The following is a 12,269-nucleotide window of genomic DNA, read 5'->3' on the forward strand; positions in this document are numbered from 1 at the left end:
CGAAAGTGCTCATAGAAAGTAGGGTGTGCGATGTATGTATGTATGAACGTCTACATCGACAACGTGTTTCGCAAAAAAAAAAATACACGAGCAAGTAGCAAGATCTTCATCACGTCCATGTTGGTGACAGCGATCTACGACGACCTGATCTGATCTGATTGGCAAACTAAACGATCGACGTGTAGGTAACAGAAATAAGAATACAATGCGTGTGACTCGGAGAAATGGGGAAGCAAGCTGGCCGCAGATGGATGATCCGTGGTCCACGGAGAGATTCGGACACGGAAACGCAAGCAGAGGCCCCAATAATGCAGGCAGGTGTCGCATGTCGGGGCTAGCGATCCCTGGCTTCCAAGTCACATGGAACGGGAACCAGAAGATGAGAAAACGTCGTCTCGATCCTCCCAAGAGTCGGCTTATCCGAAACAGAAATTGGCCCTTCGATCCTCCCAAAAAACGGTCGCTACAGGTGTAGTATGTCCGTAGATCAGATGAGGATGGATGCGCCGACACGAGACGGTTGCAAAATGCCAACTGCTTCGGCGAGCCGCGCCGTGGTGTCCCCTTGATTATGCCGTGCTGTCATGAACATGGTTACATGCATGGACGTCCTGCGACGGAACGCGCATGGCATGTACTCCGAGTCTCCGACCTGTGGATTCCGGGGCGTTTGTCGGTTACAATGGAAATGTGCATACAAGAGCTAGATGTTCTTTGTCTCAAATGGTTTTCTATCTGAACTTTAGATTATGTTTTTGGATCTCCAAAACCTTTTTGGCCCCCTCGTAGTCAGATCATGTTAGATGACTTCACTGAAAAGAAGGACACGCCATTTAGGTTGGGAAGTTTCTTCAAAATATTTGCTAAAAGTGACTAAATCATTTAAATCTAGCCATACTAAATGGCCCCACCTACCATTTTTTTTACCTAGAGGATCCAAAAACATTCTTACAAGGTCTAAGACCTTTACAAACTAGCCAACCTAAATGGCATGACTTAACTGTTTTGGAACCAAAAACGAATAAATCATCTGTCTAGCCAGCCTATCTAAACATATCATACTTTATTTAACCCATCAAGCATGGCCGTAGAAGTTTCAAAGTTTTTCAAAGGATCAGAAGTGATTTAAAGTTTGGCAAAGGGGCATTCAGATGAAAGAAATCAAAAGCGAGACGAGACGAGAGCATCCGCGCTGGCAGTGGCAACTTGCACGGCGACTCTACTACACTACACTAGACATGTTGCCAATGTGATAGGTGAACCAACTACAGATCGGAGCTGCAGATCGGAGACAAAAGGCACGGCAAGGCTACAGACATTCTCGAAAAGGCACTGGAACACGCCACCATGCGACTGTGAATCGGTAGCATAATCCAATTTCGATGCGCCCCGTCCCTTCTGGTCGCTTTCTTTCGATGTTGATGATTGGATCTTTGTTTCTTTCCAGTGCTCCTCCGTCCACTGAGGGATCAGACGGAGCTTGTTGCCCGCAATGCACTGCACGTCGTCCTCCTGTCGATTTCCATCAACCAATTTGGTTGTTATATTGTGTCTACATCGACCCTTTCTTTTATCCCAGGGTACAGCCAGTGAGAGCATCCACTTTTGCGTCACCGTATATATTAGCAACAAATAATATGGATCGGGAGAATTATAAGTTTTACTAATGTGAGTTATCAGTCACCAAGCTTATATAACCGTAAACTTCTTTGAAATGTGAAATGTGAATCCAATGAAATAATCTCTATGCCATATAATTCATTTTTTGGTGGTAAATTTATTGATCAAAGTTAGACTGAATTATGAAGTGGCCTACTAGTATACAAAAGAGTGTAGGTAGTAGAAATATTCAAGCCATATTCCATCAGGAGTGGATACATAGAATGATCAAGACACAAATTCAGTATTGAAACTTCAGGAAACTTTCAAATAACTAGACAAGCAGCTCCTCAGAGTTCAGATGTAAGCAGTTCCAAGGGACTGTTCCAAGAAACCGACAGGCAGTAACTTCCAGCTGATGCTACCACATTACACGATATTAAACTTTACATGGGCTACTAATCATATATGTACACTGGGTGACAAACATTGGAAAAGTACAACAACAACCAACAACATGGCCCTACTTTGACTCGGCTAGGCATGGATTAGTGCGGGAGGATACATACTACAGATAGGATGATAATAAATTAACAACAACAAACAAAAAATGGGGGTGTCACGCTCTGTATGTCGGCGGTGCTGTGGCGCATATTGTGAGGTGTATGTATCAGTGCCACGCTACACTAGGCAGGCGATCTTTGATCTAGAAATCTGTCTTCAGGAGCTTCGGTCCTGGCTTGACGTTGACAAAGTCGAAAGGGTTCGGTTGCTCCACTTGAATATAGTCCTTCGTTGACAGGACCTGTCAATGATGGAACAGAGCTCGTAAGTACTCATGGCCTGATGGGTATAGCTCAAACAGCGAAATTAGGCTCCGCGCATCTAATACGACAGATGTTGTAGAACGAGATTGTTCCAAGGCATAGATGTAACTCTAAAATGCAATCATGCCAACACACGTTTTAAAATAGTGGATGAAATGCACCACAGCATCAGAAACATCAATCAAAATATAGTACGGAGTATAGATTAAGAACCATGAAGCAAAATAGGTGACATACCAAGGTCTCGAAGAACATCCTTGATGCTTCTTTCCGAGTCTTTCCTCTTAATAGATGATCAATGGCAACATTCTTTCTCCCCAGACCAGAGTCTTCATCAAACAAAGTCTTGAGATATCTCGCAACACCCCTGCACAACAATAATAGCAACGCTGAGTAAAAAAAATGAAAAGGTATGAAAGTTAACGCAAAAGGAAATAAAATTAAGTATATCTGTACCTGGTACGAGAAGACCAACCACTAAGTGCATCAAGAGACTGGAACTCATCAGGATTTGGCTCGTCATCAATTGCTGCCTCATCAAAGTCTCCATCATCATCATAATTGAGAAAATCTGAAACAATAAACAATAGAACCATGATAAGACCTTACAAGATCTCTCACAAGGCAAGCACAACATAGTGAGCACATGATCAGAAAGAACTTGCTCTACTTAACATCAGTCAACAATATGGCTTTTAGAATTCCCATCCAGAAAATTAACGCGACCAGTGACAAGAGAAGAAGGGTGTCATAAGGCACATGGGCATGTGCCTTTTCTAATACATCTACAAATGATCTTCAAATGTAAGGTATCTACACCATCGTAAGGTTAAAGTTCAAGAATTACCTGTGTCGACATCATGAATTGCACTGCCAAAATCCTGTAATTTAAACAACATACCGATTATGATATGGCCTTAATGACAACAGGAAAAAAAATGTGCATACAGTGGCATTGCAGGATGTGCCAGAAGTTGCCAGTAGAAACATGCTGCATTTAGCAGTTACAGAAACAAAGCATTCGGTAAAAACTTCTACACGGACTTACACTGCATTCCTTGAGTGCAAAGTCATGGCCCATGTTGTCCATGTCCACAAAGGATCCTGCGTTGTTTTCTTGCAAGCCAGAATTTTCTCCCATGGCAGACACAGCATTCTCATCCTCTGTTGGTTGAGGAAAAGCAGAGGCATTCTGAGCGAATTCCAGTCCAGTAATCTCAGAAGTGGGCATCTCCTTATCCTCAAAAACATTAATATCACTGTGAAGGATGTCCCTCTGTTCCCCGTTCAGATCGTCCACCGCTTGTGCACGAGCTGGGCTAGAACTATCCAAAACAACATCTGGAGCATCTGTTACCCTAGTTGCAGAATCATGGGTGGTGTCATCTAGCACAAAGAGAGGTGTATCAGCATTTGTATTCCTCTGCAAATCTGCTGAAGTATCTTGACGACCATCCTTATCCAGTATATCATCTTGAGCAGGGATGTTTGCATCAAAACTTGTTTCATTAACAAGTGGAGTTTCTTTCCCATCACCAAACAAGGAGTCGGTTACTTTTTCAATGTTGTTAACATGATCGTCAGATGGCATTTGCAAACCAAATGCAGCTGTACCATCAACTGCATCAGTTGCTTCTTGCGGTGTAGGATAAACTGCACCAGTTGCTTCTTGCGGCGTAGGATCAACTGCAGCAGTTGCTTCTTGCGGCATAGCATCTAATCGAGTTCCATCCGGTAGCACCATGTGAAGTTGGTGGTCAAGAGTTGCACTTTCCTTTGCACCAGAAATGCTAACATTATCGGTATCTACTGCAATAGTTTCAGGCATGTCTGGTTTCCCTTGTAGTTCAACGTTATGTAAGGTAGGGTGAGGAACAATGCCATAGGTCCGATACTGCAACTTGTTCAGATCTTTGCGCATACCTGATTGGGAAGCAAGACATCCATGAGCAAAGAATGAAACCATGGAATTCACACTAGTTGCAGACAAACCACTAAATACTAATTATAAGATGGTAAGAATCATAGACTAACTAATTTCTACTTAATCTGCTTCCTACTTGAAACTAATCTTGACAAGAAAAGTGGATAAAGAAAATCAATGACAATTCAGATAACTTACAGGAAAATATAGGCTCGCGGAATATATCCTCCTCTAGTGAACCTTTCTCAATCATCCATATTTCAGAACGAGTACATGGAGCCTTTCTGCGGATACGCCTTATATCCTCAGTACTAATCAACTGCTGCCGTATAATACTGGACAAGGGAAGAGGGTCAATAAGTACACTCACAATAAGACATCGAACGAAATAGTCTGAGCTATTCAGTGAGTGTAAACTCTATGTACATATACAGTGGAACTATATGAGGAGGAACAGCGGTACAATACATAAAGAGACAACAAAAGAACATTTAAAGATGCAATAGCTCCGCAAGAACTAGAACATTTCTTACAAGACCCATAATCTAAAAGGCATGCCCTGACTTTACCTATCAAACGCCAGAGTTATCACAATAATAAGCAACCTGAAAATTTTAAAGAATAGTCCATCCTATTTTCTTTAGAAGAATACAGTTACAAAATCTCTACAAACAAATTTATTGAAATGGATGTACAAGAACAAAATGCAGACAGTAAACACATTAAGAGTGGAACTGCGGACATTTTACTAGCACTGCTCTACTAGAGCTGATAAGATACGAATAAATTGAGGGATTATGATCCACAGCAAGATTAACGCATTCATTTCTGACCAGGAGGAAGTGACACCTAACAATTCAAGGACACACCGACACAGTGATGCATATTGATAGGATGAGAAATCACATGGTTCCCACAAATGTTCATTAGGGGCGGGAAACGAAGCATATACATACTCAGCATGTATGACCATGGCATCATCCATTTTCACTCTTCTCTTGGGTGTCATCCTTGGTGTCGTGGTCTTTGGTGTTAACCTTTGGCGTTTCAAAGATGATGCATTTGGCGGCAATGGTGTTGAATCAAGCCTCAATCCAGGGGTTCTTCTACCAACTAGCACAAAATAATGTAATTAGACAACACAAACAAACAATGCAAATTCTGTAGATTAAATTATCCATACCTAAAATGGATGCCAGTAAATCATCATCGTTAGGAACTGCATCAGCAGGTCTTTTACCATGTGGTGTGATAGACAGATTTACAGTAGTCCTACTCTCTGGAGCTGGCAAGCTGTCCTCCAAGTGACGTTTTCTGCTGGTAAGGCTAGCTATTTTGTTACTTCCATCAGATTCAGTGATTCCTTTCTCTGCAGTAACCTGCCCGAACCCCAAGTCATTTGTCAAGTGGAACTGAGTATCTGGAGCTGACAACATTGTTTCACGTTCTGGGAAGAAATTTGAGGTCGACAAGGCATTTGGTCTATCACTATATGCCATGTATTGTGGTATTGTTCCAGCGTTCTGTTGGAAAACCGTTCCAGCATTCTGTTGGAACATTGTTCCAGCATTCTGTTGGCCAGCATTCTGCTGGAAAATTGTTCCAGCATTCTGTTGGCCAGAATTCTGCTGGAAAATTGTTCCAGCGTTCTGTTGGCCAGCATTCTGTTGGAAAATTGTTCCAGTGTTCTGTTGGCTAGCATTCTGCTGGAAAATTGTTCCAGCGTTCTGTTGGCCAGCATTCTGCTGGAAAATTGTTCCAGTGTTCTGTTGGAAAAGTGTTCCAGTATTCTGTTGGAAAACTGTTCCAGCATTCTGTGGGAATAGTGTTCCTGCGTTCGGTGGGAATATTGTTCCAGGGCTTTGTTGGAACATTCCCGCGGAGTTCTGTTGGAACATTGTCGCAGGGTTCTGTTGGAACATTGTCGCAGGGTTCTGTTGGAATATCGGTCCAGCGTTCTGATGGAATATGGGTCCAGTGTTCTGGTGGAATATTGGTCCATCGTTCTGTTGGAAATCTGCAACTGATATATTATTGCGTGCCATTTCTGGTGGTGCTCTTTGTGAGTTCTGTTCTATTGAATAATTAGAAGTCATCGTGTTATATCCTGGCAAAAAAAGAAATACGAAATCAGATATTCGAAAAAAATGAGGCTCTGAAAACAAAACAGTAAAGTCAACTCTACCTTGCATGTTTACTGATCCCTCGTTAAAATGTGTTGGATTACCGGTCACGCGTGGCTCAGCAGAACCATTAGTGCATGGCTCTGAAGTATTTTGAACAAAGGGCACGCCTCCCATGGTTGGCATGTTATACCCTGCCAAAAAATGTATTACAAAATCAGATGATATCAGAACACTGAGACTTCGAAAAGAAAAATAGCAACTTTACCTTGCACGTCCACTGATCCCTCATTGAAATGTGTTGGATTCCTTATCATGGATGGCTCAGTAGAACCATTAGCAAATGGCTCTGAGGCATTTTGAACAAAGGTAACGCCTTCCATGGTTGCTTTAGAAGTTAGTGTTTCACCTGATACAGCTATATCATCGGTATTTCGCACCAACTTATCCACGGTAGCCTCCAGGTTTGAGGTTTGTGGTACTGGCAGCAAATCCTCGGTTGAACAGTGTTGCCTCGGAGAATCCATCTCATGCACAGCACCAGAAGATTCAACTTGCACAGGCTTGGCCAATCCAAAATCAATCGTCTCAGCACCAACAGCATCATTAGCATTTGCTGCAGCTGACTGAAGAAATTCTGAGGGTGTAGCAGCAAAATTGGCAGCCTTTGCAGCCTCTGACTGGAGAAATTCTGAGGGTGGAGCAGCCAAATTGTCAGCCTTTGCAGCCTCTGACTGGAGAAATTCTGAGGGTGGAGCAGCAAAATTGTCAGCCTTTGCAGTTTCCTCATTGCTTGATGGTGAAGCTTTTCGTTGAGGGCTCAGTACAGGACTTTCATGCACTCTGGAAGGAACTGTTTCTTCCATTAATCCAGGTGTGGCTGGGGCTTGAGCGCTTACAAACTCAGGTGACGCAGGTTCATCAAAAGGGTAGGGACTAGGTTGATAGTATGACGTTGATGGCCCTGCATCATCTTCATTATGCAATAGCATATTCAAATCAGGGGTCTGTACATTGTAACCAGTCCAGCTAGTAATATGCTTGCTGTGAGTAGAAGGTTCATCATCCATGTTGTTGCATCCTTCAGCCCCTTCATCTTTACTTGGGTTATCGTCAACATCCATATCAGTAAGATGAATTGATGACCGGCCTTGAATGATGATACTGGATGCACAAAAAGAAAGGCACAAGCAATGTAAATATAGCATAATATGAGTAAAACGGCAAAATGCAAGACATTACAATTTCAAAAATGGCAAAATAACAAAGAAGTAAGAAATGTTCTCATGGTATGAGTAGCAAATCAATGAATGCTGCAACTCAGCATGCAAACAGTCAAGATATGCAAGGACACCTGGACATATACCAGCAGAGGCTAGTAACTGATTCTTCCTATAGTACCAGTCAAGATTTAAAATATACAGTTAGAAATTGAAATCAAATATAAAACAGCCTGGAATGTAAAATCATTTCTACAAAATCACAAAACAAAAATGAACCCTTTGGACGAGAAAACAGATGCGGGAGACTGCAACCAGACAAGGAAATCCAATAAAAAAGGGTTTGGAAGAGAAAGATGTGATTTTACCCATCATCAGACTCGAGTTGAATTGAGTGATCCTTCGTCAGCAGTAATTCCTGATATAAAAAAATGGTAAAGCTATTGTAAAGAATAGAAGTTTAATGCTAATACTATGTTGTTTGGACAATTCTTTTATTAAATTAAGACATAAGACGTGAGGAAACACCAAACAACAAGAATTATAGAGCATTCTTCGATCTGCGACATAAATAAACATTATCTTCAATGAATTAGCAAGTCTAACATGTAATGAACAAAAGATAGCCCAATGCAGCTGACGAATATAAGTTGAGATAAATTGTGATTACCTCCTCCAAATCTAAACCCATATGTGAAGAATTGCCATCACCAAATCTTTCTGCACATTTAGATATGCATAAATAGTTATTAAGGGATGGGTTCATAATTTCAAAAGTAGAAGATGTGAACACGGAAAGGACCAACCATCTAAACCAAATTCGGATGTTGAATATGCTGTTCTCTCTGGGTTGTCTTGCAAGGTGATCTGTTCTTTTGCGCTTACATGATGATCAATGTCGCTGGAACATGATGGGAAGTCTTTAGAAGAATGAAGAGCACATGTTTAAAAAACAAAATATCGCAAGAGTCATGGCTTACCCCTGAAATGCAGCCTCCGGCAATTCAAAATCATCAAGATGAAATGTCTCAGGGAGTGTTATAGAATGGTATGGAGCAGTTGATTCTTCAGGGGGGAGATCAACAGCAGTGGACCTAAAGGCTTGTTTTATCTTGAGCAAAGCTTCACTGCAATCATGGAACAGGTAGTTGACCTTCCGAGAATAGATTCTGACCACGCCTACCATAAGATGGCTGGATAACCGCAGCGCAATTGGAACCTCGGGGAATATAATTGAATCTGCATGAATATTGATAATTAACACGCAGCTAAAAATGGAAGAGAACATGAAACAGAGAAATGAGAAATGCCAGGGTTAAATAACATTTCCATTAAGAAGTATATGAATGTCTGCCATATTGTTTCAGAGATGGGTGGTGGGTTGCCCTGTCCAACTGACTCATAGGCGTACAGCAAGAAACCAATAATAGAGCTCCATGTAGAGCTCTACATGGAACTACAAGAAATACGAATTCTGAGTGTCTAAAAATAAAGAGCTACATGTAGCTCGGTCTTCGTTTCGAGTTTCCCCCTTCAAAACAGTATGTGCTAAGCATACAGTGCTGGGTTTTTTTATTGCGTGAGTCCATGGCTCCATGATGTGTGAAAACTTAACTGTGATACCCACCAAACTGTCAATTAACTAGAATTATTAAATACATGTGAGAACTTTGTTTCCAAATATTTGAGACTCAAAATGAATGTTTTCACCAATGAAATGTCTAAGCTGATGAATTTGCTCACTGATTGCGTGCTAGTGATTTTATAATCATCTGTGCCATTCTTCCAAGGAAAAATTAGTTAATTACAATGTCAAGGACTAAGAAATGTACAAGCTGTATAAGGCTGAAGGCACCTTTAAAGATGCTCCGGCACTTAACTCATGATATAGTAGAATACTTTTATTTACAAAAAGATAAACTATCCACGCATAAATTCTTTCTTCCATCAGAGAAAGCTAGACCTACCATTTTTGTTTTTAAAATACTAATCATTAACAGATAATTTTGTAATAATAATTGGCAATACACCTAGGCATAAAACTGTATGTGCATGCTAACAATCAGACTCCAACAACTCTCCAGATATGTTCTGAGTTAAGAACTAGGAGAAGTACACGTGACTCATTATTAGAAATTTTACTGCTACATGGCCCTAGAAAAATGTGTAACGATGCTATGCATGTGAAGACATGAAAGACGCAGCACACTACTAGATGTAACGCAAATGCATGAAATGTAAAGACACCTGAAGAGCATCATCCGGTAATAATATCACATGCTACACTTAATCCAAGATTTGAGCTATGTTTATCTAAATCATTGCCACTAGAGCTATCAAAATCTTTGATAATTAAGCCAAGCTTTAACATAGTATGACTATGTATAATATCAATAACAACACATCAACTTCAAAAGGTCGCCCCTCTAATCTTCTGCTGGTAAAGGATAATCATATACAGAAAACACTAAAACCATTCAAGGAGAAGTCTACCTAGAAAGGTGAATTATTATCCTACATAGCACATAGATACTAGCCACCATCTAGCACCAGAGGAACCAGGAAGCTGCTAATATTCTCGGACTATAAGCTTGACCCACGATAGACTTACCAAGTCTAGCAGTATCTAGTTCTAAAAATTTCCTCAGTAACGTAGTTCTAGAAGGAAACAAATACAGCAGTAGCTGTAAGCCTGTAACGACAAGAAGCTAAGATGTTTGTAACTGTTGGTGACCTAGTGGCTTATGAGGACTAAGGTGACATCTTTTCACCCCTGGAAATCAATGATCCACTAAAGGAAAGCTCTAAAGGCATGGCACTTTTATAAATACTAATTACATACATAAATGTCCCTGGACCGTTAAAGTTAACAAACAAACAACTCAAAAGGGTTGAAGAACTTTATTCGGATAGTGCCACGAAGATAAATATCATGTTAATCCATAGTGGTGTTTTCCTTACTACAATCCTGATAATCCAGCAAATAAGCATCTATAGCTTCTTGGCAATACCTGATAACTGATTGCAGCTTGGGTAGAGCCGATTAGTAGCTAGCTAGCACAATTAACTCAAAAGCTAACATTTTTACCAATTGGATAGCAATAACTACGCAGTAAGCATGGGGTAACGCCATAAATAAGCTAAAGATAGAACCTCTTTAGTACCGACAGCTGCAGCAAGAATGAGCATTAACAAACAACAGTATCGCTAAGGTCATGGCATGCGCAAAGTCAAAATTGCAAGAAAGCAAACCCTAGATCCGAAGCAGTAGTAGTAGCTTGTAAAGCGGCAGAAGTACCCACCTACTGAGACGCCGATGTCGGTATCGGTGACCTGGTTCTTGCGCAGCTTGCGCTCCAAGTGGGCGGCGATCCATATGGTCCCGAGGGGGCCCTTCTTGGCCAAGATGAACTGCGAGTAGAACATCTCCGGCTCCCCGCCTCACGCGCGCGGCAGGAAACCCTAGCTTCAGCTCAGCTCAGCTCCCCCACAGCGCGACCCCGAGCAAAGCTCAAGCCTTCACGGCATCCCCGCCACCGGAAGTGCACAGCCTGGAAGGAGGAAAGGCAGGCGCAGCTTCCAAGCTCCCTCTAGGTTCTTCGACGGCTCCGACCGCCCGGAACGAGAGACGAGCTGCAGCTCCGAGAGGCCGGAATGGAAACCCTAATCTGGAGGTGAGGGGAGGTGGTGCACGGGCGGGGAAACCCTAGAATTGGGTGGAATTGGGGGCCGGGAGCGCGGGAGGAGGTGGGGATCTGGCGATTCGGCGGGGGCGCGAGCGATTGAGGCGAGATTTCGAAGCGGGCGAGAAAAAAATGGAATCTTTGGGGAGCGAGCGAGCGAGAGCAGGGCAGGGGGGAGAGTTGAACTTGACAGTGTGTGGACTCGCACTCGCAGAAGAGAGAGAGAGGAGGGCAGAAGCAAAAGTGCTACACGGTTCGCAGAAACGCCCCTGGGAAATCTGTAAATTACGCTGTGGGAGCGTGCACTTGCCGAGACGATAGCCCGCGCGATAATATCGTGAAAAGTGAAACACGGGACTGTGTAGGAGAGCACGAGTTCGCGTCTAGCCTCGTCTCGTGCCGTGGAAGCAACTCAGGCTACCTGGTGTGTCAGTGACGGTCCTGCGTCAACGTCGGGCTGGCCAAGTGTGCCAGCGTGGGTTTAGAGCACGTGACAGCTTTTCTTGGAACGTTTAGGGCCTCTCTCGATGGCAAGAATTTAGAATTGTAGGCATAGAATAGAAAAAGGGTTGGAATCACACTCATGGTGAATTCATACAGGATTTCAAAACACCTTAATTTCTTGTGAGAAGATGTGTCTTCTTGTGGTGCCTACAAATGGAACATGATACCATGATACCACTTTACAAAATTCAATTTTGTAAGATAAAAATAATTTGAAACAAATTTGTGGGTGTTCACAAGGCATGTGCTTACATTCCCCATAAAATTTAAATCTAAATTTGAAATACACAAAGAGAAACAAAAAAGGATAAATTGCTATGTGAATAATATCATTTTTGACACTTCCAAATTTGGATTTTAAAGAGTGGTATCATGTTATCAAATAAGCT

The 12,269-nt window shown here is 42.0% G+C and overlaps 1 protein-coding gene across 1 annotated transcript; it reads right to left on the reverse strand.

Moving 5' to 3' along the window:
- Window positions 1-1,899: 1,899 nt before the first annotated feature.
- LOC124659650 (sister chromatid cohesion 1 protein 4) lies at window positions 1,900-11,159 on the reverse strand (the record flags this gene model as incomplete). The annotated part of the gene is given in 15 exon segments (XM_047197483.1): window positions 1,900-2,404; window positions 2,664-2,793; window positions 2,883-2,997; window positions 3,274-3,307; window positions 3,475-4,349; window positions 4,549-4,685; window positions 5,307-5,463; window positions 5,534-6,457; window positions 6,536-6,667; window positions 6,742-7,637; window positions 8,062-8,111; window positions 8,364-8,413; window positions 8,500-8,594; window positions 8,674-8,932; window positions 10,996-11,159. Coding segments are annotated over 15 exon segments (4,077 nt in total). The 3' UTR covers window positions 1,900-2,305.
- Between the last annotated feature and the right edge of the window lie 1,110 nt (window positions 11,160-12,269).

This window comes from Lolium rigidum, chromosome 6 (assembly GCF_022539505.1).
Source record: "Lolium rigidum isolate FL_2022 chromosome 6, APGP_CSIRO_Lrig_0.1, whole genome shotgun sequence".
Classification (NCBI taxonomy): Eukaryota; Viridiplantae; Streptophyta; class Magnoliopsida; order Poales; family Poaceae; genus Lolium; species Lolium rigidum.